At 47.4% G+C, this 27168-nt stretch overlaps 2 protein-coding genes across 7 annotated transcripts in view; one reads left to right on the top strand and one right to left on the bottom strand.

The window, feature by feature from the left end:
- Nucleotides 1-20646, top strand: part of CYFIP1 (cytoplasmic FMR1 interacting protein 1) — a 113561-nt gene extending 92915 nt beyond the window's left edge. Inside the window, exons 24-31 of one of the 2 annotated variants that reach the window (XM_036876988.2) lie at nucleotides 5317-5460; nucleotides 8182-8272; nucleotides 10002-10132; nucleotides 16025-16097; nucleotides 16606-16700; nucleotides 17383-17621; nucleotides 18057-18204; nucleotides 20000-20646. In XM_036876988.2, the coding sequence (XP_036732883.1) occupies nucleotides 5317-5460; nucleotides 8182-8272; nucleotides 10002-10132; nucleotides 16025-16097; nucleotides 16606-16700; nucleotides 17383-17621; nucleotides 18057-18204; nucleotides 20000-20164 (1086 nt within the window). In that variant the 3' untranslated portion in view covers nucleotides 20165-20646. Of the gene's footprint in view, nucleotides 1-5316; nucleotides 5461-8181; nucleotides 8273-10001; nucleotides 10133-16024; nucleotides 16098-16605; nucleotides 16701-17382; nucleotides 17622-18056; nucleotides 18205-19999 lie in introns of those variants that run through there. The other variant, XR_008994662.1, reaches the window with a different exon arrangement.
- Nucleotides 20647-22002: 1356 nt separating this feature from the next.
- The window catches only part of NIPA2 (NIPA magnesium transporter 2), a 59864-nt gene continuing 54698 nt past the window's right edge, over nucleotides 22003-27168 (bottom strand). For all 5 annotated transcript variants that reach the window (XM_036876994.2, XM_036876991.2, XM_036876995.2 and 2 more), the window contains one exon: nucleotides 22003-23395. In XM_036876994.2, the coding sequence (XP_036732889.2) occupies nucleotides 22764-23395 (632 nt within the window). In that variant the 3' untranslated portion in view covers nucleotides 22003-22763. The remainder of the gene's footprint in view (nucleotides 23396-27168) is intronic.

The raw sequence follows: 27168 nt of genomic DNA on the forward strand, positions 1-27168 counted from the left end.
CCAGGGTTTGGGCTGCTGTTTCAAGCCTTGTGACAACCAGGAGTGAAGAAGGCCAGGCGCCATTGTCCCGTCTGTCTTATTCTGGGACTGTTGTCTTTTTTAATCGGAAGTAATGTATTTCCTGTACTGATACCAAGTTGCAGTCAGGCTCAGGGCCCACTCAGCAAGCATTTCCTGTGTCTTGGAGCTCAGGAGCCAGACGATCCTGCAGTGGACCAGGGGCAGGCCTGCTAGGGGCGTGGGCGTGTGCCCAGCGAGGCAGGGAGGGTGGCCGCAGCTAGTGAGACGTAGGCAGCCTCGTGCCGCTGCCCTGTTGCTTCTTCCCACTCAGAAGATTCCTCACCTGTCGAGGTCCCGGTGGCACCTGACGCAGAGAAGGAGGCAGGCGCGAGAGCACCTGGCCCAGTGCTGCCAGCCCGTCTGGTCAGACAGGTGATGCTCACCTACATCTGTGGTGGGATGCGAGGCCCCAGCAGTTCATGGACTGCCTCTGCCCCGTGCCCAGGTGGCAGCACACTCTCTGGACCCTGGGAGAAACCTGTTCTCATGCTTTCTGAGCTGCCGGTGGAGTGAAGCTGGCAGCAGGGAGAGTCTGTTAAACTTGGGGCAAGTGAGGCCAGGCTGCAGAGTGGGAGCCGGGGGCGGCTGCCCCACACGGCCTGCTCCGGGAATCGTGCCGGCCGGATCGGGGCTTCGGACCTGCTCTTTCCTGCCCTCCCGTCCTTAAGAGTGCGGGCCTTCCACTTTGGGTCACCTGACCTTGGCCTGCAGGGAGCGTTGGTTCCTTGGGTATGGGCGACACGGCAGTTCAGGCTGCCCACCTCCAACCCCTACTCTGAAAGAACATGAGGTCGATAATTTTTAAAAGGATAAGAGTAAGTGCTCTAGTGCCCCCTTCCTGAAGTTAAAACGTAGTGTTTTGATCTCCTCAGAACTAAAACAAGTTTTGTGTACTTTCATAAGACAGGACTAGAAAGTTTGACAAGTAAGATAGAAGTGTCTTGGACCTCTGTTAACTAAAAGGTTTGCTGTGAACTTGTCTTGATTTTGGAATTTTTAATCCTCTTTCAGGCATGGCTACAAATAATTTTTTATCACACGAGGGAGAAGAGCCCGTGGAAGGTGGTTCTTCCCTCCCTGTTGGCCCTGTGCCCCCCACCCAACCTCCACCCTGACCAGAGAGGGCGGCAGGAGTAAGGGAGCCTGGCCCCGAGCACAGGAGGATGTGCAGCCTTTATTGCCTCTGGCCGGGGAGGGCTCAGGCTGCCCCCGCCTGGTGTCCAGGGGGACGGGTTCCTAGTGAGAGGGCTCAGGGTTCCCAGTGTACCCACCAGCACTGTTGAGTGCATCCTGCTGCCCCATCATGGTAGTAAAGGATTTTTTTTTTCCTGCAGGGTTTTCTTCCTATAGGGAGACAGTGGTGTTTCTGCAAAGCAGGTGCCCACTTAGGGGGGAAAGATTAGATGAATTTGTTATTTTTAAAGCAACCAGCTGTGAGTGAGTGGGAACTTACAGACTTCAGCCTCAGTGTGAAAAATTAAGTTTGTGTCTTTTTTATTCATAACAATCTAAGCCAGCATTTTTTGTTAGGTGGTTTGGAGTCCAACAGCAGTTTCATGAGTGATACTGATGTTGACTTATAAGACACTTTTTTGAGGATCAAAAAAGGGCAGAATGAAAAAACATTGTGATTCCACAGTTGAATATTGCATCTGAAAGAGACAGCTGGTTTACTTGTGAGTACTCAGACGGGTCAACCACACTTCATATTGCTGCAGTGCAATTTATAGTGTTCACACCTGTGAGATTATGGACTACACAGAAATCCAATTAAAAAATCCAGTTCTTTTTTATGAATAATGAACTATGGTCACCTGACCTTGGTCTCATGGGAAGAAAATTCACTTAGAGTGGACATTTGTGGTGGTGTTACCGGGGACAGTCCTTGTGAGAAAGAATCAAGAACCAATGTTAAAAAGCTGTTGAGCAGTTAAGAATTAATTTGAGATTAAATAGAGTTTAAAGAAAGAAAAGCATACATACCTCGAGAGTTGGGGTGCAGGCAGATGCAGAGGGGTTGCCCTGAGGGAAGGACAGGGGCCTTTTGTATATGTAGGGAGGTGAATGCGCGCCGAGCAAGGTCAGGTCTCCGAGGGAGCCGACAGAGGCCCTGTGAACATCAGGCTTGCCCCACCCTCTCCAGGGTGGAGGGGTTTCTGGCTGTGTTTGGTTCCCATCTGAACTGTCATTGCTGGGAGGTGTGATGTTTAGTATGGTAATGGATTTGGGGGTGAAGTTTGGGTCAATTTCTCCTCTGTGTTGGGACCGGCCCATGGTGGCCACTCTTATCTGTATTCTCACTCCACATGCTGCGAGAAACATGCGGCCCAAGTCCCGCGCCCGCTGCCCTGCTTGTGTCTGGCCGTCTGCCTGCCATAACGGTTATCTTCTTGGCTCTTGGTACTGTCACCACGCTAAGTGAACACTCTGTTGAGTACTATGTTCCCTTTCCTATGAGGTAAGATGGTCCTTAACTGACAGTTGAAGACACACTGTGCTGAGGATGTTTGTGAGCCCAAGGAGTGCACCTGGCTTCCGGGTGAGGCCCGAGTCTCTGTGTGCGACAGAGGGTTTTTTAGATTAAGCTGTGAGGCTGGGCTTCCAAAGTACTTCCCCTCTCTGAGTCTTACGTTTATTTTACAATGTGACATTTGTTAACTTGCCCTCCCCAGAGGAGGCTCCTCCTGTCCTCCCCCTGAGTAGCTACATCATGCTGGTAGTGTTTGGCCCTGGGGTGTGCCATCTTTGGGGTGAGTGTTGTCTTCCGAGTAGATGGACACTGGCAGGGAGGGGTGGGGGGATTGAACCAGGTATTATTGAGCCCCAGGCCCCAAGCAAGTCAGGGTGGCTTTGGGAGTAAATTTTCTCATTTGTAACGTGAAGCGGTTAGATTTCACTACGGATTTTCTTGTTCTTCTTTTCAAGCATTAGAACCTATTATCCAGCAGAAGTCTCGTGTAGAATCCCAGTGCGGAGAGCGTGGTGTGGTGCTTTGGGGAAGGAGTGGGAGAGGAGGATGTGTCTGGGCAGGTGACTGGGGCGGCGCCATCCTCAGATAGCAGCCCAGGGGTAGCACCGGGCAGACGCTTGGCAGTGCTTCCAGCCGGGTCGGTAGTGGATTTGATAATCGGTTTAGACTCAGACGTTCTGTTCTGAGGATCCCAGGACCACTGCATATTTGGTGATTCTCCAGAAGGACTCACAGACTCAGCAAAAGGATATAAAGCAGTAAGGGGGAAAGATGAGTCAGACGGCAATGCAACCAGGTGCAGGCCACCCGAATCACCCCCTGATGGGGGTCACGCAGGACATGCAGAGTGTCCCACCCAGGAAAGAGAAGCCTGCCCAACGCTCAGGTCCACGGCTTTCATCAGGGCCGGGCACATGGGCACATGCCACCATGTGACCAGACGCAGGTACTGAGGCCTCAGAACCCGCAGAAGGAAAGGAGGAGCTCTTCATAAGTCGCTGTTTGTACGACCTAGTCAGGCTTTCACAACATGGCTGTGTGTTCCAGGTGTAGAAAACAACCGTACCCATTGGTGACATAGGAATTGTAGGCAGGCCTCCTGGAGGTACTCCAGGGCTGAGTAGCCAGGCCTGCTGTGCTGATTCTTCAGGATCCTCGCTGTCCTGGTGTGATTTTCAGTGTGTGCAGAGGAAGTATTTAAGACAGTTTCAAAGGTGGGGACGGGGGGAGGTACAGGGACCTTAATGGGGGTGAGATTGATACATTTCACTCAAAGTGGTAAAATATTGGTAACAGTAGATTGTGGAAACTTGTGTAATGTATAGCATTAAGGTCTGGAACAACCACTAAAAGATCTGTGCAAAGAGATACTCTCAGAAATACAACTGGTAAAGCACAATGGAATTCTAAAAGCTGTTAAAGTAATCCACAGGAAGACAGGAAGAAAGAAACAGCCTGTTTAAGTAGCAGTAATTTTATTACGTGTAAATATACTACATATAATTGGCCTTAACACAGTTAAAAGACAGATTGGCAGAGTGGATTTACAAACATGACTATATAAAAACTCACTTCAAATTAATGATACAACTAGGTTGAAAGTAAAAGGCTGGAGAGAGATACACCTTACAAACAATAATCAGAAGAAAACAAGATAGACTATATTACTGTAAGATAAGGTAGATTTCAAAGCAAAGAATACTACCAGGAGCAAAGAGGGACATTACATAATGATGAAAGAGTCAGCCCACCAAAAAATATATATCAGTCCTAAATGTTTATGTACCAAACAACAGAGCCTGAAAATACCTGAAGCAAAAATTAGCATAAGTAAAAAGAGAAACGAACAACTCCACGATTATAGTTGGGGAATTCTTAACATTTTCTGTCTCAGGAAAATCAGCAAGGAAATGAATACTGCCAGCCAACAGGATATTGTTGGAATGTGTAGAACTCTCCATCTAACAACAGCAGGACACATGTTGTTTTCAGGTGTCCCTGAGCATTCCCCGCGCTAGGCCATATCCCAGGCAATACAACAAACCTCAACGAAACTAAAAGAATTAAGCCACACAGAGTGTGTTCTTTGACCACAGTGAACTCAAACTAGAACTAGAAAGCAGTAATAAAAGATAATAAAATATCTAAACACTTGGAAATAAACTCATTTCTCAGTGATCATGGGTTAAGAGGCAGTCTCAAGGGGTATTTTAAAAAAGACATTGAACTCAATGCAAATATATCAAAATCTGTGGGATGCGGCTACTGCTGAGAGGGAGGTCATAGCCCTGAGTGCTTGCATTAGGGGTCTCCCTTGAGTGTGCATTTTGTTCTCAGACGAGCTTGCCGGTCCCTCCTATAGGAAACCACCCTACCTCCCGCCCACCTGCCCTGTGGGGCTGCTGTCCCACCTCCCTGTGCAGCCCTGCGAAGGTGCCTGTGTCCTCTGGGGTCTCCCCTGGAGGCTGGGAACAGCCCCGTGGCGGCAGCACTGAGGCTCAAAATGTGTTCATTGCTCATTCCAGGACCTCAAAATGACTTCTGCAGAACAGACTGTTTAACTATTGAAAATGCAAACGGTTTTGTTTTCCTGTTTGATAGCAAGCTTGCTGTTCATGTGTTCAGGTTGAAGACAGAAACATCAGTAAACGGCAGTCTCATGGCTGCTCTGGACGCCCCCCCCTCCCGGGGACGCTGTGGGTGGGGTGCGTCTTCGTAGAGTCGCTCTTCCTCTTGTGTGTGTAGGGACTGTTCAGAATTCTGTATGACCCCGCTCCATCCCCCAGGCTTTGAACCTGGCCTACTCCAGCATTTACGGCGGCTACCGGAACTTCGTGGGGCCTCCGCACTTCCAAGTCATCTGCCGGCTGCTCGGCTACCAGGGCATCGCAGTGGTCATGGAGGAGCTGCTCAAGGTTGTCAAGAGTCTGGTATGTTTCCCTCAGATGTGCCTCCTTTACATGACAAAGGGTTCTACACCCGATTCCCATGGGGGGAGGATTTTTTTCCACTCTATGAAGCAATTCTCAGACACCAGTTGGTGTCCTACATTTCAGTCCAGTTTTGACGCTGCCCACTTGGAGACGGCATCATATCCCACAGGGTGAGGGCTCCATCCTACAAGACTGCCCCCCACCCCCTGCCAGTCCCAAGTCCAGGTTGTCACTGCACCTTTGACTAACTGGCTATAGATCAGGGGTTCCTACAAGCCCCTCCTTGGGTTAATTTGCTCAAACAGCTCACAAAACTTAGGAAACTAGTTTACTCCCTAGATGACCAGTTTATTACAAAGGATGTGAATCAACAACCAGATGAAGAGACACCCAGGGAGAGGCCCGAGCGAGGCAACCCTGGGCTCGTGGAGTCGGGGGCCTGGCCCAGCAGCCGTGGAAGTGCTCTGGGGGCACCTGGAAACCCCTCAGGCCCCATCCTTGGGTTTTGGGACTTGGTTACACAGGCATGATCGGTTAAGTTGCTGGCCGGTCAGTGGGCTCCATCTGACCTCTGGCCTTTCCGCCCCCGTCGGGAGGCCTGGGGGTGAAACCAAAACTCCCAGACATCTAGCCATGTGGTTGGCTCTCCTGGCAGCAGTGTCCGTCCTTCAGTGCTGTCCAACAGTCACCTCGTTAGCATGACAAAAGACACCTCTAAGATTCTCGGGAAATTGAGGGCTTTAGGAGCTCTGTGCCAGAAACAGAGCTTAAGACCAAGTATATATTGCATACTATACATGTTGTAAAACAAAATTCAAGTGAGTACATTTGAAGGTCTAACTGGCTTTATTAAGCAATTCCTGAATCGGGCAGCATCCCATCCAACAAGGAGAGAGATGCTCCCAGGAGTCCTATAAAATGGAAGGTCTTTAATGGTGGGGTGTGTGTGTGTAGGGGGCAAGAAGTTACTAGAAAAAGAAAGGAAGGGATTGTTTGAGGCCAGGTCTCACTCCCTCCGAGGGGAGAGCAGGGGTCCCACCATGCAGATGGCCTCTCAGGGGTGGAGAGGGCCCTTGTGACAGGTGCCTTGTCGATGCTGACCAGGAAATCCCTGACCGGCTGCATTTTCTGGGGGAGGTTGAAACTGCGATTAGGTTAGATATTAAGCCCCTGTTTGGTGACTTGGCCCAGCAGAAGAGACCCCATAATATAAGCTACAATGTCACACACAGCTTTGAATCCCCTGGGATGGAATAAATCAGGAGGTCTTTTCTGTGTCTGAACTGTTTAGTTTCAGTTTAGTTCCAAACATTTCTGACCATATGTAGCTTGATTTCTCCCCCATCTTTCTTAATTCAAGGCAACGGATCCATGTTATCTTAACTAATTCATAGAAACAGTTAAGCACCAAAGAGACCTTCCTCATAAGAGAATATTGGCCCTTGTATGCAGTAGCCCTCGTCCCGTTGGGAGGGCACACCGCTGCCGCCCAGGCATTGTAGAGGAAAACATGCTCTGGAGGTGGAGGCTGAAACGGAAACCACCAGGGTGTTCTAGAAGGACTTCACGTTTCAGTTGGCAAGTGTCTGGGAGGGCACAATTCTGTGAAGATTCCCACTCCCACTTAAGAAATAGGAGTTTTCTTAAAGCACAGATTTCGCAGAAACACTTAGGCTTGGGAAATGGAGTAGAGCGTGTCAGCCAGGAGGACACTGAGCTGTTTACGGGGCAGGGCTGCAGTGAGGGCTGGGGCGCAGCTCTGAGGCACGTGGCTGCCCCAGGCTCCTTTACTGAGTGGGAGATGGCTGGCTGGCGTTGGGAGGCTGACGGGGTGCCCGTTACCTGGGTGCTGGGGCTTAAGTCATGAGTAAGGGATTCAGACACTCGTCTTCCTAACTTCAGACTGAGGTCAGAAGTTATGTGCAGGAATCTGGGAAAGAGAAGGTTATTTGTAGGCTATCATAGATTTAGTCTTCTGTACATAAATCATTTCTGTTGTTAACAGAATTCTATAAAATCTTAATCTTTAATCTTCTTTCATTATTTCAATCATCTAATTGTGACTGAGCCCATTTCTTTAAGAATCATTACTGCCAAATACAGATTTACATTTCTTTCCCATGACTCTCACACTAGTAAAGAGAAAGCTTGAGACTGAATTTATAGCCACATAATTAAAGCAGCAGTCCATCAAGGAGATGATCTGATAATCAACAATGCAAAAAAGAAACTAGCAGAATCCTAAGCAGTTGACAAAATCTATAACTGTATAAGTCAGGTTCAAAAATCAATTAGAATACAGAAGAGTCGGGTCATTTGGCACAGCCAGGACCCCATACCTACCCAGGCACTGCCAGGATCCCCAGCTCGAGCCTCTTTCTCTGAACATGTGGTAACTTGGGGGGTGTCAGGTGCAGGGGCGACTTGGCCCAGTCCGTTGGAGGAATACAGAGACTGCCAGGGAGGATGCTGCTTCCCAGAGCCCCCCAGCCTCGCTTCCACACCTTTGGCCACATGCCTCCTGAAAGGGAGTTGCTTTTTACAACATGCACTAAGTCCCCATGTAAAGTTATCCCTGCTTTCTGTGGAGGGGATTTCCTTTCCCAGCCAAGATGGCTCTCGGCCCTGGTCATCGCTGAGCATTCAGCAGCCCCCGTGTGCAGCTCACAGCCCTGGGCAGTGGCTGCCGGTGGCTGATGCAGCCTGTCTCCCCCACAGCTGCAGGGCACGATCCTGCAGTACGTGAAGACACTGATGGAGGTGATGCCCAAGATCTGCCGCCTGCCCCGGCACGAGTACGGCTCTCCCGGTGAGCAGGGAGGGAGTGTGGGCTTCGGCCGGAGGAGCACGTCAGGTCGCCGGTTCCTGGGAGGGATCAGATGGCTTTCCCTGGGTGGGAGGAGGTAGGGCTTCCTGTACGGCAAGCCAAGGAAACCGCCTCCCAGCCGGGGGCAGGTGTGCAGGCGGGCGCGGCGGCGTTGCTGTCTTGGGCGACGAAGCTGTGGGGAAGCGGCACCTGTTGGTCAGTGGCAGGGCGCTGAACTCCAGGCCCTCTGGACCTTGGAGAGCATGAACCAGGGAGGGGCCGGGAGCCCCACTCTCCAGGAGCGGCGGGCCTCGGGCCTCTGCGGGAGGGCGCTGCTGCCTGCCTGTCAGGCCGGTGGACTCCTGTCCAGAGGGCCTGTCCTGCCTGCCGGCCACAGGGCCCTCAGGCTGAGGAGACGTGACCTGGCGAAAGCTGAGTTGGGGCTATCCAGTCCAGCAGCCTTAATGATCTCAGAAAGTGTGTTCACAATAAAATTAGACTGCAGGACCTCTTGCCTCTTAACAAGACTGTCTTTGTCTCTTACCTGATAATATTTTCTTTAAAGTTGGACAACTGGCTAATCAGCCTGGGTCCCCATGAGGGTCGCCCATACTAGACCATTCTGATGAGTAGTCGGCAGTATGGCTGAGCCCCCAGATGCCACCTGGCACCCACCCAGGGCCAGGATTGGTGTGAGAAGATGGCAGGGGGCCCATTCAGCCACTGGGAAGGGAAATGACCATTGGCGTGGTCTTGCTTAGAAGAGCCTGACTTCAGTTCATTGTCAGAAAGTGGATAGTGATTTGGGATAGTAAAACTAGTGCACATATCCTGACAGTTTTAAAGGTTGAAGATGAAGCCATTTAGGCCAAATTCAGAGCTCGACCAAGGCAGAGATGTGGACTGTGGGGCTGCTCATTACACCTGCCCGGTGGCCAATCCCCTGCCGTCAGCACGGGGCTGGCAGAGCCGTCCGGGGGCCTCGCCTGTGAGGAGAGCCATGGGGCTGGTAGCACTCTGGCCTGCCTGCGTCTTGGGCGCTGATGTGCATGAGGGAGCACCCCCTCCCTGAAGGTCTGCGTTCATGCCAGGACAATGCTGGTGCAGGGAGCAGCGTGGGTCTGTGGTGAGGGGTTTGAAGTCTGTTAAGTCTCCAACTTTGTTCTCCCCAGGATCAACCATTCTAGGTCTTCTATGTGAGCATATAAATGCTGTGAATTTTGACTGGGTCAGCACCGCATGTATAGATCAGGTTAGGAAATACTGACTCCTCCCCATCTTCATCCTTTGGCTCCCGACGACGGTGTCCAGGCCTTCAGCAATGACGAGGAGGCACTGCCTCGCTTGGGGACACCAGCCAGGAGTGTGCGGGCTTTGGCACTGGGTCTGACGTCAGTGCAGGTTTCCGCAATATGCACATGCCCCTCCATATTATGAAAGGATCCTGAATTTTATTGAATGGTTTTAGGCCCCTGATGGAGAGGAGGATGTGGCCTTCCTCCTCTAATCTTGTAATGCGGTGCCTCCTCAGGGGATACAGGGCTTTCAGAGAAAGAGGCTTTGGTGCTGAGGCCCAGGTGGTGGGCAGGCTGCCACTGCAGGCGAGATGCTGGGGTCAGGGGACATGTGGTCCTCACCCGAGGGGGAGCAGTGAGTCAGTGTCCGAGGCTCCTGGCCAGGGGCCCCAGGGCACACCCTGCTGGGCTTGGCCCACCACTCACCGTCCCCGCAGGCATCCTGGAGTTCTTCCACCACCAGCTGAAGGACATCGTTGAGTACGCAGAGCTGAAGACAGTGTGCTTCCAGAACCTGCGGGAGGTGGGCAACGCGCTCCTCTTCTGCCTGCTCATCGAGCAGAGCCTGGTGAGTGCTCAGCCCGGGCCCCGCGGTGATGCCGAGGCTGGTTTTATAGAGGCTTGATTTATTGGGGGGGTTTAATAGGTAAGGGGAGTAAGTGTTCCATTCGTTTTTGTGACTATTTAGACTAACTTAAATTTGTTCCCATAAATGAAAAACAAAAGCAGTGTAGTTCATCTTTTAAGAATGTTTTACTCTGTGAGCTCTGTAAAAATGTTTTATTATGTGGCGTTTGCTACATATAAACCAACGTATGTGACATACAGGTAAGAATAAAGTGCTCCTACGCAGAAGGCCTGTCTGTAGTGATGGAAAAGAGCCATTGCTGAGGGTCCTGAACACTTGAAGCGTGGCTCAGTGTGACCGAAGAACTGATTTTTAAATTTTAGCGAATTTCAGTTTTTTTATGTTTAAAGAGCTGCGTGTGCCCCTGACTGCTGTGGTGGACAGCATAGTGAAGCATATGCGGGGAGCCCACCGCCGCCAAGAAACCCCACCGCCTTCCTCCTATGGGGCCGTGTAGCCTGTCCCTCGGTTCCCTGGGTCCTGTCGGCGGCTCTGAGTTGGGAAGCCTGACGGTGAAACCTGCGACCTGGCGTGGCCTCCCTCTGGCCTCCCTCGTGGCTGAGGAGGCAGCATCCTCATTTGTCGCCTGGCTCGGCCTCTTCTGTTAATTCTCCATGTTTTGTCTTCTGCCCATTTTTCTGCAGCTTGTTCACAGGCTGTCTGTGTCCTTTGTGTGCTGCACACACTGCAGATACACTGCTCTTCTTTGGGACTTGTCTTCTCACTCTGGGAGTGGTGGTTTTTGATAACTTGATTCTCAGTTTAAATACATATGTGTGTGTGTATGTATATACATATATACACACATTTTTTTTTTGGTTATCACTTTTTATATATTTAGAGAAGTTACTGCCTACTCGGGTCGTAAATAAAGATACAGCTTTGTATTTTCATCTAAAGGTTTTAAGTTTTGCTTTCTACGCATAAATGTATAATCCTCCTGGCCTTGACGTGTAAGTGAAATGTGGATGGGGTTTCTTTTTGTGGCTGTAGGCTAGTCACTCAACCCTCCTCTGGTGGCCGAATGACGCCTCCTCGCCTTGCTGACCCAAGTGTTGCCCTGTCACCTGCCAGCTCCTTGTCTGTCTCTCGGCTTCCTGACAGGTGCCGTTGGTCCACGTGTCTATCCTCGGCATTAATAGCCTGATGCCTTACTCACAGTTCTGACTTCAGTCTTGACACCTGACAGGACATGCTTCCTCACCTGTTCTTCCTGAGGCTGTGCTGCCTCTTTGTGACCTTTGCTCTGGACATACCAGGATCACATGTATGGGAAAGCATTGGCATTTCTCTAGACCTATTTGGGGAAACGTTTGCTGTGTTGCTTCTTAAAGCAGTCTTTTGTCTTCAGGGCCTGGGAGCTTGGCTGAGGCAGCAACTAAGGCCAGGGTGAACCATATGCAGTTCAGGCCTTGGCCATCAGACTACCAGGTCTCTGCACTGAGCCGCTGACTGGCCCCCATACACCACGTACAGAGTAAAGAACATGTCTGTTGGTTCACAGGTCAGGGAGCCCAGGGTCAGTGCGGACATAATCAGGAGCTGTCGGCGTCCCATCAGGCCTCCTTCTTCTGGCTTCTCTTCTAGCCATTCCTAGACAGACGTTTCCATATGGCGACAACGGGGCAGACCCCCAGGCCCTCACTGTCCCTACCACCCGCAGCTCAGCACGGACCCTGAGTGCTGCCCTGTCCTGCGGCAGCAGTGACGGCCTGAGGTGGGGAGCCCCCTGGAGTCCTGGGCCAGGCAGGGCAGGTCTCCTCGGAGCAGGCAGGCCGGCTGTGGAGTCAGCAGGCAGCCGACATCCAGGGCAGCCTTGCTCCGGGAACATGTCAGGGAGCACCGACCTATTACCTAAATACATGTGAATTTTTAACAACCAGATAAGTTGGGAAGAATTCTTTAAAATAGTAATCTATCATGAATTTTAAATATTTAATGTGGGAAGATTCCCTTCACATGTGACCCTTCTTGAGCATGCAGCATAAAAGGTACTCTCTCTCGTCCAGATGTGTTGTAAAGGTGCCTCTAGCCGCTGGTCGGGCAGGAGGCCCCAGGCCTCCCTGCGGCAGGGACCGCCTCATAGAATCGGTTCGGGCAGGCAGGAGCCGTCAGGCGGCTGGCTCTTCTGGTCCAGCTCCCCTTTTAGAAAATAAGCTGTCAGAAGCTTTTCTTTACCCGTAAAAGAGAAGATGTTAAGGAGACCTTGTTTGGACATAAAATCATTACAGACCCACAGGGATTTGAAGCTGGAGGGGCAGGACTCATTTCTCCTCAGCCCAAAGGAACAGTGTCTAACTACGCTCAGGTCAGTGATTAGACATTTGCTGGCTTTTGCATGGAGTGCGACGCTGCATTAGAGACGGGGAAAAGCAGGACCTGGAACTGATGTGACCCCTGCCAGCCCACATCCTTAATTTTGCCTGTTGCCGATGTCTTGAGACAGGCACATCCTTTCTGAGAGTTGCCGAGCACTCTTAAAGGTCTCGCCACCTCGGTGGGGACGGTACATCCGCCACTCAGGGGTCTCCTGGGTGCTGCGCCTGGGAGGTCTGGGTCCTCAGCGCGCAGGTGACCCATGTCCCTGCTGTCTCCTCCCTCCAGAGACCAGGGCCTTGGTCTCCAGTGTGCACTCCATACGCATAGCCCCCTACTGGGACCCGCACAGCACCAGGCACCGAGGGAAGAGGTGGTAGCTGTCGGTCCACCTGAAAGCAGACCTTGGGTCATGAGTGGACAGATGTTTCTGAAACAGTAAGGAGAGCTCAGCTGTGTACAGCTCTCACGGCAGATTCGGCCGCCTGGGCCCGCGGTGCTGCCGGCCCGGTGGGTGGCCCTCCTGTGGGTGCGGCTGCCCCTCCCACCCTGCACACTGCCACCCCTCCACCTGTCCCTCTCGGGCCCCTCCTGCAGTGCGCCTGTGGCAGTGGCCAGAGGCCTGGCTTGCTGTGTGGGGCAGGGCTCCCCGGCCCGGCCCCAGGCTGGGATTCCGTGGTGCTGCTTCTGTCCTTCTGGCGGTCAGGGGTGGTGGTGTCCAGTAGGTCCGCCAGGGCAGGACTCTGAGGTGGGAGGCAGCAGGGCTGCCACTCAACCCACATGGTTCCGCCCAAGTCCCCCCAAACCCGGGGGCAGTTCTCTAGACCCCAGACGCTCTTCTCTTCTTGGAGGTCACCTCGGTCTTCCCGAGGAAGCTAGTGATTATGTTTTGGCGTCTGTGTAGGTTCCCACTGTTATAAGTGGAGATATTAAGGGTGAATAAAATGTCACAACATTAGAAAGGTAGGGTGATAGTCACCCACTGCCAAGGGTGGCTAAATGTGTGTGGTGCCCCCGGGGCCTGTGCAGAGAGGCCGTATAGTGCCAGCCCTGGATGGCACCGGGATTTGGTTCAGTGACCAAAAATGTTGGTCTTATTCGTAGTCTGTTTTGGGCAGCTCCGTCTAACTTTCTGAAGGATTGTTTCTTTTTGTTTTTTAAATCCTCCATAAACCCAACCTGAAAATTTGGGGGTTTTTGTTTTTGTTTTTTTTAGCTCATGTACGTTTGTGTTTAGGAACCTTTTTGTTTTGGAATAGTCTTAGACTTTTTTTTTGTTGTTGTTGTTATCATTAATCTACAATTAACATGAAGAACATTATGGTTACTAGGCTCCCCCCTTCACCAAGTCCCCCCCAGAGACCCCATTATAGTCACTATCCATCAGCGTAAAATCACTACTTGTCTTCCCTGTGTTGCACAGCCCTCCCCGTGCCCCCCACTACATGCTAATCATACATGCTAATCGTAATACCCCCTTGCTTTCCCCCCCCATCTCTCCCTCCACACCCGTCCTCCCCAGTCCCTTTCCCTTTGGTAACTGTTACTCCATTCATGGGTTCTGTGATTCTGCTGCTGTTTTGTTCCTTCAGTTTTTCTTTATTCTTATACTCCACATATGAGTGAAATAATTTGGTACTTGTCTTTCTCCGCCTGGCTTATTTCACTGAGCATAATACCCTCCAGCTCCATCCATGTTGTTGCAAATGGTAGGATTTGTTTTCTTCTTATGGCTGAATAGTATTCCATTGTGTGTATGTACCACCTCTTCTTTATCCATTCATCTACTGATGGACACTTAGGTTGCGTCCATTTCTGGGCTATTGTAAATAGTGCTGCGATAAACATAGGGGTGCATCTGTCTTTTTCAAACTGGGCTGCTGCATTCTTAGGGTAAATTCCTAGAAGTGGAATTCCTGGGTCAAATGTCTTAGACTGTTTTTAATGCTAGTTTTTATAGCCATTCTCACTCCATCCGGTTTGGTTGGGTGGCAAAAATTTAAGCTCCCTGGTCACAGCAGCAGAAGCTATACAGATCACTGAGTGGCCCTCTGGGGGCGGAAGGCCCCTCTGCCCCCTGCAGAGCCCTCCCGGTGCGCCCCTGCCCTCCGTCCCCTGATCACAGCCTCCTCCACCCCTCGGCCTGACCAGTGCCCACTGGTTGCCTTCCAGCTGCCCTCCTGCCCTCTGTGGGTGCAAGCCAGCCCACTGCCCACTCCACTTGCTTTTTCTTCTTGACAGTAGATGCACCGTAGAGATCCTGGCATGTTAGGAGGTGGCGGTCCCTCCCATCCTGTGTGGGTGTGTGACCTGCTGGCATTGATCAACCTCTTCTATGTGTGCCTAGTGTGCAGTCTCCCCTGGACCCCTCTTTCAGTTTGTCCCTCTCTCCTACCCTAGAATGGAAGGCTGGGGGAGCAGGTCCGGGGTGTGCTGGCTGAGGTGGCTCCCACTGTATATGTCCTGTGTGTAGAGTTCTGATGTGGCTGTTGGCCTTTGGAATGGAAGACAGGATGTGGACAGGCAGCGTCCTCCTGGAGTCCTGGTGGGCTGGAGGGTGACTGGCCACCACATCAGGCTTGTGTGAGGTGACAGTGGGAACACTTGACGAATAGGGAAAGTCTGCTCTTCCTCCTTGATCTCAGCTTCGCCACCACTTCAGGGCAATCCTTAGAAGGGAAAAAATCTAATCAGTCAGTATATGTCCTGACTTTCTGAGAGCAGTTTGTTTAATAATTTGTTTTATTACTGCAGAATTACAAGATTTCAGGATGGGTGTAGAGCAGGAGGCGTGATAACTCATTTTCGTTGCCTGCCTGCCCTGGGCTGAGGGCACTGCAGTTTGGGGGCCTCCCTTTGGCTTAAGAGTCCTCAGACTCAGCCTTGTTCTGGACCGTCCTTGATTCACGGTGGGTTTCTAGTTCTGAGGCCACCATGATACTGGAGGTGAGCTTCCTCTCTGCATTGCGTTATTCTGGAGAACGGGTCTTGTGTAGGGCTTTAAGGGAGTTTGTGATCGGAGCAGGTTTAGAGTGACAACTAGAAGTTTGTTTGGATGCAAGGGTGGTGCTGCCCCTGTCCTTCCGCCCAGAGCCGTTTGAGAGGAGGTGCCCCTCCTCCTGCCTGTCTTGTTATCAACTGTGACTCTCAAGAGGCTGGTAGCAAATTAACAGGGGGTTGGGAGGAGGAATTCCAGACCGGAAAACAAAGGCCACATTCAGTGCTGGTTTTGACTCATGTCAATATTTAAACTAACTAAAAGTGATTAAAATGAAAACTCTGCTTCCCCAGGAGCATAGCCACATCCCAAGTACTTCACAGCCACACGTGGCTGGTGGCTGCCTTCAGCACAGAGAATGTTCCCATCATCCTGGAGAATTCCATCACACTGTGCTGCTTAAAGTGTTCAGTTCACACTAAATTGCAAACACGTGTCTTGTTTTTAGCACTAGATTTCTGTGTCCATCTTGCTGTGAAATAAACTTCCTAACGCGACCTTGTCTTTCTTCGTTCTAGTCTTTAGAAGAGGTCTGTGACCTGTTGCATGCAGCCCCTTTTCAGAACATTTTGCCAAGAGTCCATGTGAAAGGTGAGCCCATGTCCCTCTGAGCAGGTTGTCTAGACTGCCCTTTGTCTATGTGGCTGGAGAAAACAAAGGCTGGTTTTGTTCAAGGGGAGCCAGTTCAGTCTTAACTGGGTGTGAGTGGTAATAGAATGTAGTTAAATACATATTGAATGATTCATATACTTAGGGCGCAGCGATGTCTTGGATGTGCTCTGGAATCACAGGGGAGACAGTGAATGTCTGGAACGAGTGGTGTGATTTGATTATCACTGCAGCAGACAGGCACAGAGACCAGACTGCTCTCTGCTTTTTATTATATTTGGAATTTTGATAAGTTTCAAAAAATGAATTATCAAAATCAATCTGTCAGTTCAAATTAAAATGTCCAATGAGCCACCTTTCTTAAAAGAATTTTCAGAGAATATATATGTGTAATGTTAACTTAAAAGATTTTTTCATACTTATTTTGTTGACAAAGTTTAACTTCTGCAGTCGTCTTTCATAGAAAGGATAAACATTTTTTCCACCGTAGAGGGAGAGAGACTTGATGCCAAAATGAAAAGACTAGAGTCAAAGTACGCACCACTGCACCTTGTCCCTCTCGTCGAAAGACTGGGGACCCCGCAGGTAACGTGTGCTGTCACTCCTCCAAGTGGGCAGTCCACATCAGGTCGCTGGCAGGGGGTCTTGAGCACACGGGCTGTGGGTGAGACCCTGGGCAGAGGCCTTGTGAGGTGCACAGGCCCTCGGCCTCCATGTCTCTCTGGGGCTCACAGGTGGTTGGGACGTTGGAAGCAGCTGCCACATGGGAGGTTAGAATGTCACCAGGCATGTGAGATGTACGTAGTAAATGCGATTTGTTCTTGTTGTCCATCTCTTCATGAAGGCTTTTTCGGAACAGAAGAACATGAGCGTTCCCTGAGGCAGGTGTCCAGGGGGAGTTTCAGGATTCCAGAGCGGGGCTTCTCAGGCCTGGCTCTGTTGCCCTTTGGAGCCAGATCGTTTTGTGTGGTGGGAGCTGTTTGGCAGCATCCCTGGCCTCTATCACCTAGATACCACTAGACCCATCCCAAGCTGTGACAACCAAAAATGTCCCCACACATTGCCAGATGTCCTCAAGAGGCTAAAATCACTCCTGGTTTAGAATGGCTATACTTAACCATTCTTCTTGACTGTGAAATATGTTTAAGCTTTGAAGGGATTCATGTCACCCTTCATGACGTTTACTCTCTCAGAACCAGAACAGGAGGGGTTAGGTGTCAGCAGTCCATCTCCTGCATGGCTTGTAATGTTCTGTCCTTAATCACAGCAAATTGCAATCGCGAGAGAGGGGGACTTGCTGACGAAGGAGCGTCTCTGCTGTGGCCTGTCAATGTTCGAGGTCATCCTCACTCGGGTCCGGACCTTCCTGGATGACCCCATCTGGCGTGGGCCTCTGCCCAGCAACGGAGTCATGCACGTGGATGAGTGTGCTGAGTTTCACAGGCTGTGGAGCGCCATGCAGTTTGTCTACTGCATCCCTGTGGGGACACACGAGTTTACAGTGGAGTAAGTGTGTGCTCGGTGTGTGCGGAGGTGAGAGTGGAAGCTGGCTAGGCTAATACTCAAGACTGTGTTCCTCTGGAAATGGACTAAAAATTTGCTGAGCTGTTTTAAAACCACATTAACTGGAGGTTCTTATTTCATGCTCAGTAGGTGACTTACAGCTAATGGAAACTTAGGCAGGTCATGTGTGCATTTCTCTCAATAGAAGGTCCACAGCTTCACAAAGCCATCCTTTATGGAGGGTCCAGGATTTAAAGAACAGTTAGGAAACAGTATGCCAGCAGGACCCCAAAAAAGGTGTTCACCCAAATCAGGGCCCACCTGCAGCTCAGCATTCCCCCCTGGTCCCTCCCGGCAGGCGGCTTGGCTGCTGACATCTGGAGACAGACTGGGACAGTCGAATCCTTACTGACCGCCCATTCCACTTTCTGCTTCTAGGCAGTGCTTCGGCGACGGGCTCCACTGGGCCGGCTGTATGATCATTGTACTTCTTGGGCAGCAGCGGCGCTTTGCTGTGCTGGATTTCTGCTACCATCTCCTTAAAGTCCAGAAACATGACGGCAAAGATGAGATTATCAAAAATGTGGTATGTGGAAGAAAATCTTGCACCGAATGTGGAAGTTTCACAAAAAAGCATACTTTGTTTATTAGAAGTTCTTTTTCTGGGAATGTTTTTCATTCCAGTACGGAAAGCTTTTCATTCCCCAAATGAGTCTAAATATAGTTGGTAAATAAAGCAGTGTGGCAGTTAAAATGCTAATTGCTCCATTTCCCTTCTTTTCAGGGTACTGAAATCTAGTTAGAGCTTTATAGAATCTGCCCTTCCAGATGGTTGACAAACTGCTCCGGGCCTTTGGCTTCTCTTGGTGTAGCCTGTGTGTTTTCAGCTGCTCGTAAGGTCTTTTTGTCTTTGTTGTTCTTTGGGTTCTTTGTAATGGAATTCTGGAAGATAGCCACTATCTTTTCACATATTTTAGTTTTTCTCCATTCTCTCCTTTCCAGACCTCAACTGGACACACATCAAAACTTAGTCTGGTCTCCATATCCTTTGCCCTATTGTGTTAGTTTTCTATCACCGCTGTAACAGATTGCTAGACTTAGTGGTTTAAAACAACACCCATTTATTATTTCACAGTTCTCTAGGTCAGAAATGTGGCAGAGTGGGGGTTAGCTGGGTTCTGCATGTGTCTGCAGGACTGTGTTCTCTTCTGGAGCCTCTGGGGGTGAATCTGCTTCCAGGCCCAGTCAGATGGTCGGGTAGATTTGGTCCCTTGAGCTGGAGGACTGAGGTCCGCCTCCTTGCTGGCTATTTAGACCATATGCCCTCTCGTGCTTTCCTAGAGGCCCCCTCCAGCTAAGGTGGGTCAAGTCCCTCTCACATTTCTAAGCCTCCAGCTTTCCTTTCTGCCACGTCTTGTGTTTCTAGCTGGAGAAAATTCTCTGCTCCTAATTAAATCGGGTGTACTGAGATATCTAAGCCAAGGTACTCTCTCTATTTTCATCTGTGATCTTAACTACTTACACAGTCTTTGCCAGGCTCCAGGGATTGGGGCACAGGCAGCTTTGAGGAGACACTCTACCCCATTATCCAGCTCTGATCTGCAGTTTTTTACTTTCAAAAATCGTTAGTTTATATTTAAAAGTTCAGTTTGGTTCTCCAAACTTTGGTGCTAATTAATTGTATCTTTATTTTTTTTCTTCCATCTTTCTTTCTGTACACATTTTATGCATTTTATGTTCTACATTTTTTATTTCTAGTGTATGAGGCAAAATGTTTCCTTGTGTGTTGGAGTTTTCATTTGCCAGCTCCTGACTGAATTTAATTTAGATTGCTTTTCATCTCTAAGGCTGTTACCAACTTTGGGACCACTGTAGCCTAAGTAGAGGGTCCTGGCTTCACAGAGAGTGTCTGGTTTGCTCACATCCCATCCACCACTGGTTTGCTGCCTCATCCCACCATTGCTGGGGCATCTGCTTTTACCTCCTTGGTTTGGGTTTGTGTGTGTTCTTTATCCGGTGGTATTATAGCAAAAGGGTCTGTCAAAACATCTTGCCCACAGTAACTGTCTAAAAACTTGTATTAGTAGATTACTGGTCTTCCCCCTCTGGCCATATTATCTTCATTTTATATTCCCAGCTTTCAGCACACAGTAGGTTCTTAATACCTGTGTGTTTAATGAATTTAAGTTGTACAAGTGAGAGCAGCATGGAACCAACAGAAAAATTGGTTTAAGTGCAAAATATATTCACTGTTCCAATCGCTGCATTAGAGAAATAGTATGTATGTCAAAAGTCTGCTTTTTTGAGAAACTATGGAAATCCTGGCACCTTGAAATACAAAGAATAAATGTACAAGACAACATCCTAATTTTAACTTGCAGCCTTTGAAGAAGATGGTGGAGAGAATTCGCAAGTTCCAGATTCTAAATGATGAGATAATCACTATCTTGGACAAATACCTGAAGTCGGGGGACGGCGAGAGCACGCCTGTGGAGCACGTCCGTTGCTTTCAGCCACCTATCCACCAGTCCCTGGCCAGCAGCTGAGGGTGTGCACCACCTGTTTTTGAAGAGTCCCAGTACTGACTGAATTTAATAACTACAATAAGGGCATGTTTTTCTTTCCATGAACTATTTTAGTGAGATTTTTAGGACTATTATTTTTCACTATCTCCGTACCTGTTAAGGGGGGGAGCTTTTCAATCTTAAAGCTTAATTTTATAAAATTAACGTATTTTTCTAGAATAAAATTGTATATGTTTTGGTAACTACAAAGTCTGAGAATATTGGCTGCTGGCTGTTGCCATCATGTTCTTACAAAATTGTTCTCCATTTTTCTGCGGAATGTTCTAATAGCTCTGTCATAAAGTGCTATTGAGGTTCATCCACGTTTATCCCTTAGCAAAGGATCAGTGATGTGGAGGGAAAATTCAATTTTTGGACCTTAAGCCCTTAAGCAAGAAACTTAATACCAGCTAATTATAAAAAATCCATTACTGATTAAAATAAAGTTAAGTGATTACTTGCTTTTGTTTAGAACTTTTCTGATGGCCTTTTATCAATAACCTTTTTTAAGTCATTGTTCCCTTCCCTTTTTTGTGTATTTCAGAAAATAGTGAACTTGATTCCTTTGCTTCTCTCTCCTAAATTTAACTTGTGAGGTGTCAAAGGTTACAGAAATAAAACTAATGAAACCTACTTGTAGCCATTCATTCACTGTGACTGCACACTGGCATGGGCAATGTGCTTTCTCTGCCTACCTGCATGCACAGACCTGGCCTGGCCCAGGAGGTCTGTCTAGTCACCTGCAGCCGTGGGAGGGAGAAGGGACAAGATGACAACAGGACAAACTTCTGTATGGTCTCAGAAATGTAGCACCCAAGTCCAAGATCACACATGCTACCAAAAGTAAACTGAACTGTTGCATTATACTGTTAAAACACTGAGTTACATGAACTAGAACTGTTTTTTTTTTCTTTACCAAAAGTTAACCTAAAAATGTTGCTTTTGGTAAAGTAGGTAACCCTGGGGCCAGCATTCTACTGGATTAACAGGTAGTACCTGTACTCACCTTATACTCAAAAAGTATATGCTGAAAAATGATTATTAATGACTGAATTTGTTACCCATATTACTGAGTTTTATAAGACTTAGAGTCAAAATGTAGTAAACACGTACAAGATGATAGTTTTACATGATGTAAAGTGTTATATAAGAATTTATTATTAACCTCTGCAGTCTCAAAGAGGGCACTGTCACACTCAGGGGTGAAAATTGGTTTACTCTATTATATACAAAGCACAGATACAGTACATAAATATACCATGTAACTGTGGTATTACAACTGCACGAGAGAGGCAGAAAAAGTGTCCAAAAAGGCTCCAGAGGGTCAGTAATAAAATGCTGAGAAAGGGAATTTATTTCATAAACTTGGATACTGTCGTCACCTCTGCCCTGATAACAGTAATGGGAGCTGTGGGACATCAGTGCTACTACCGCGGGAGAGTCTTGCACCCCAAACGAGAACGGTGAGATGCTGGTGGTGGCTGGTTACACAGCAAGGTCAGGCTGTGTGAGCTGGTGTGGGAGCAGCCTGGGAACAAGCCTGTGTTCTTCCTACTACCTGGACAGAAATTCTCAATTTTTTTTAAGGCTACTTAACTGCTGATACAGGTTTTGAGGCTGGATGGAATTCACTGTAGTATGCTACTTTTTTACATACACCTGAATTTTCTGTAAACATTTTTTGCATGGACTTTTTAAAAACAAAATACATATAGTGCCTAAATGAAATCTTCAAACAAAGCAAAATACTTTTGGTACAAAGAAACCATGTTTATAAACACCTTGTTTGTTCTAAGCATTCAGACTTCTTAGAAGAGAACTTTGTTTCAATTTGTCTTTTTATTATAACATGAGCTGAATTTAAGAAATTACCCTAGTCTTCTGAATTTATTTCCCAGAGTCATTAGATCTTAATGACAATGTAAGTTATTACGAAAATATATTGAAAAGTACAAGAGCTGATGTGAAACGGTAATCAAGGATCCAAGTGCCAAGGGATTAGCGTAATGGAAGGACAAGAGGCCATCTAGGAAAGTCATCCAATGTGTGTGGTGACAAGTCACAGCCTCAGAAATATTTCAGGGTGATTTCCTACCCATTTTGTTTTATAAATGACTTTCCTTCATAACAAAATTTTATTAGACTAATTTCAAAATTAATTCTTCAAGTAGGTCATTTTTTATAAACCACAGGATAACGTATTGGTATAACTTTTCTTTTTAAAATGGTCAGGGATTGATGATGGAGTGGGAGTGACAAATGTACATTTCAGACTTTTCATCACCAATGAAACAATCATTTTTATAGACTGTCAGTGCATGTAAGATTTTGGTGAAGGAAAATTTAAAATACCTCTATAATAATACAATGTTAATATAAATTGGCCAGAGACTGAGGTCATTTTAGTGAGCTACCATCATTTAAATATAAGAAAAGTTAATTTCTTGGTCCAATTAGTGAAAACCTTAAAAAGATTGTCTCTACAGAACACTATTTGAGAACAATGCTTTTTCAGACACATTCTGATATTCAAGTTCACTTTATAACACAATTGTAGATTAACCTTTTAATTACAACTTTCTTAAAAAGCTGTCAGATTTCCATTTCTTCGGGAGACATTTTCACCAGTGTGTTGTTCAATTCCACAGGTTAAGCTTTCTTCAGTATTAAGAACTTCATACATATTAGAGAGATTGCCATTCATTGCTTTTTCATCTTTTCGAAAAGACACAGGCAGATTTGCTAGACTAAAGCTGATGTCTTTAAAGGCATGCAACAAAAATATTCCTACAATGATTGTAAAGAAGCCACTCAAAGTACCGATGATATCATCAACAGGCATATCTTGCCACTCCTTAAAAAGAATAGCTGAACAAGTTAAAACTGATGTTGTAAAGAATACGTAATATATTGGAGTCACTATGGAAGTATTGAATATATCAAGGGCCCTATTCAGGTAATTAATCTGTGTGCTCACACAGACTATAAGGCTCAGCAGCAGAATCCAGGCCAAGGGATGTTGCAGCACAGGCTTTCCAGCAAACAGCTCTTTGATAGCAATGCCCAGGCCCTTAACACAGGAGACTGAAAATGCTCCAATTACAGAGCAGATTGTTATATACACAAGAATGTTTGTCTGTCCATGGCGAGGTCCCACCACAAAGATTAATATCAAGGACACAATGACCACAAGTGTTGCAAAGACCACAAAACCTAGAGGAGGCAAAGAAAAGTTACAGTCAAATGTCTAAGAACTAAAAGAAAACAGAATACAAAACAAAATATTAACATGTTAGGAAAGAGAAAAGATGTGGCCCTAAAATAAAAGTCTCTTTCATTGTCCAAAGACATACTGATAAAAATTTAGTTAGATGTACACACTGGAAGATGAAACTATGCTTCACATTCACAACTGTTACACCACTAACATTTAAAAAGTAGTATTATAGGCCTCATGACAATTACATCAAAGAAAATGGAATCAGGTTGATTCACAACCATGGATTCTAGAATATCTATTTCCCATCCTTTGCTCTAACTCCCAAGGACAAGAACAACCAGAAATTAGTGGAGAGAAGTCATAAGATGGCTAACAATTTATACATGCTAAAAAAGAACAGGAGTTACAAATTATTTGTCCTGAAAGGAGTTAAGTTTTTTAAAATATTTGGGACAACCACTGGGGTAAATAAATCAATGAGAGAAGTTAACTACTGTCAGGGTTCTGGTTGCAAGCAGAGAATTGAAGCCAATGTGATGAAGCTAACAACTGTGTAGCACCCTGGACCAGGTATTTTTCTTAGCAACTTGCACTGATTAACTAATCTTCACAAATACAGATAGTATCGTCTACCATTTTAAGGCAAGAAAGCTGAGGCATGGAAGTCACATGAATTCACTGTTAACTCTTAGAACTGTGCTAAAAATAAGAAACAGGACTTAATTTAAGGAAACAAATACACAAAACAACAGGTAAGGAAATGATAGCAACATTATGGAAGCCAGAAAGCAGAAGATGGCAGACATAACAAATCCAAGAAAGCTGCACTCCACATCAGCAGTGATCACATATTAGAAAGTGACAGTTTGCAGCACAGAACACTCAAAAGATACAAAGTACCTCCGGAAAGGCGTGAAGGGAAGACTGAGATTAAGAGGCCTGGCTCAAAGTTCATTCAAGAAGCAGTGAGAGAGGATTCTGGAAAGATGGCAAACTGTGATAACCTCCTCCCACATACACACCGAAGCAGCAACTACATCCAACACAACTATGACCTGAAGACCAGCGTAAATGCCACAGCTGCTGACAGAGAAGGTCACATTGAGAAAGGTAAAAAGGGCAGACTTACAATCGATTAGGATACAACCCCTTTCCCCATCGTAACCCATAAGTGGGAGGAAGGGAGGTACCAGGTTGGAGGGGGAGATAAACTCTACATAATTGGCATGTCAGACCCTGGGGATTTGTACCTGTTAGATGAGCTCCCACAGTGTCTGGGTTTGAAAATCAGCTGGGCTGCACACCCACATATATTAAATATCTGCACATCCACATATATTAAAGTACTGGAAGAAAAAAAACCTACAACTAAGAATACTCTACCCAGAGACTACTTTTCAGAACTAAAGGTGCAATCAAGAGTTTTCCAGATAAAAACAAAAGTTAAAGAACTTCATGGACTGGCCTTACATAAATGTTAAAGTAGAAAAGAAAAGGTCATAACTACAAGTAAGATTGGAAAGGAAAAAATTTTCACTGGTAAACATGGTAAAAGACTAACCACTTATAAAGATAGTATGCAGCTCAAAAGATGAAGGTACAGTCAATTATATACACAAAAATTGGCTAAGGGATACACAATAAATATGTAAATTATGTCATATACATAAAAGGGAGTAAAAGTAATGCTCTTAGAATGTGTTTGAACTTAACTGACGAACAACCTAATATACACTGCTATATATGAAGACTCATATACTAACCACAAACCAAAAACCTAGAATAGATACAAAAAAAATAGAACAGAATCTAAGCCTAACATTAAAGAAAGGCACCAATTAGGGGGGGCGGAAGATGGCGGCGTGAGTAGAGCAGCGGAAATCTCCTCCCAAAACCACAGATATCTATGAAAATATAACAAAGACAACCCTTCCTAGAAAAAAGACCAGAGGACACAGGACAATATCCAGACCACATCCGCACCTGAGAGAACCCAGTGCCTCGCGAAGGGGGTGAGATACAAGCCCCGGCCCCGCGGGAGCCGAGCGCCCCTCCCCCCAGCTCCCTGCGGGAGAGGAGCAGGCAGAGCGGGAGGGAGACGGAGCCCAGAACTGCCGAGCACCCAGCCCCCGCCATCCGGGCCAGAGTGCGGGGCTCTCGATACTAGGAAAACAGGGCAGCAAGAACAGTGAGCAGGCACTGGAGGCTGGGCGACAGAGGACATAAGAAAAGCGCGCGACCATTTTTTTTTTTTGCTTTTTTGCTGTTTTGTTTTGGCGAGCGCTTTTTGGAAGTCTTAATGGGAAAGGGACCCCAATACTAGGGAAACAGGGCAGAAAGACCGGTGAGCAGAGGCCTAAGGCTGGCACCGGAGAATAAAGAAAAACGAACGACCACCTTTTTTTTTTTTTTAATTTAAAAATTTTTTTCTTTTCTTTTTTTTGGTGGTCGTTGTTTTGTTTTGTTTTGGCGGGTGCTTTTTGGAAGTCTTAAAGGGGCAGGGCGGGTCACTTAATCCAGAGGTAGGGAATCCGGGATCTCTGGGCACCCTAACCCCTGGGCTGCAGGGAGCAGGGAGGCCCCTTACGGAGATAAATACCCTCCCAGCAGCTCCTGCTCCAACGCGACTCCACCATTTTGGAGCAGCTGCCCGAGCCAGGCCACGCCCACAGCAACAGCGGAGATTAACTCCATAGCAGCCGGGCAGGAAGCAGAAGCCCTGTCTGCGCGCAGCTGCGCAGCACAAGCCACTAGAGGCCGCTGTTCTCCCAGGAGAGGAGGGCCACAAACCAACAAGAAGGGAAGTCCTTCCAGCCGTCACTCGTCCCAGCTCTGCAGACTATTCCTATCACCATGAAAAGGCAAAGCTACAGGCAGACAGAGATCACAGAGACAACACCAGAGAAGGAGACAGACCTAACCAGTCTTCCTGAAAAAGAATTCAAAATAAGAATCATAAACATGCTGACAGAGATGCAGAGAAATACGCAAGAGAAATGGGATGAAGTCCGGAAGGAGATCACAGATGCCAGAAAGGAGATCGCAGAAATGAAACAAACTCTGGAAGGGTTTATAAGCAGAATGGATAGGATGCAAGAGGCCATTGATGGAATTGAAATCAGAGAACAGGAACGCATAGAAGCTGACATAGAGAGAGACAAAAGGATCTCCAGGAATGAAACAATATTAAGAGAACTGTGTGACCAATCCAAAAGGAACAATATCCGTATTATAGGGGTCCCAGAAGAAGAAGAGAGAGGAAAAGAGATGGAAAGTATCTTAGAAGAAATAATTGCTGAAAACTTCCCCACACTGGGGGAGGAAGTAATCGAACAGACCACGGAAATACACAGAACCCCCAACAGAAAGGATCCAAGAAGGGCAACACCAAGACACATAATAATTAAAATGGCAAAGATCAAGGACAAGGAAAGACTGTTAAAGGCAGCTAGAGAGAAAAAGGTCACCTATAAAGGGAAACCCATCAGGCTAACGTCAGATTTCTCAACAGAAACCCTACAGGCCAGAAGAGAATGGCATGATATATTTAATACAATGAAACAGAAGGGCCTTGAACCAAGGATACTGTATCCAGCACGACTATCATTCAAATATGACGGTGGGATTAAACAATTCCCAGACAAACAAAAGCTGAGGGAATTTGCTTTCCACAAACCACCTCTACAGAACATCTTACAGGGACTGCTTAGATGGGAGCACTCCTAGAAAGAGCACAGCACAAAACACCCAACATATGAAGAATCGA

Source organism: Manis pentadactyla, chromosome 18 (genome assembly GCF_030020395.1).
Source record: "Manis pentadactyla isolate mManPen7 chromosome 18, mManPen7.hap1, whole genome shotgun sequence".
Lineage (NCBI taxonomy): Eukaryota > Metazoa > Chordata > Mammalia > Pholidota > Manidae > Manis > Manis pentadactyla.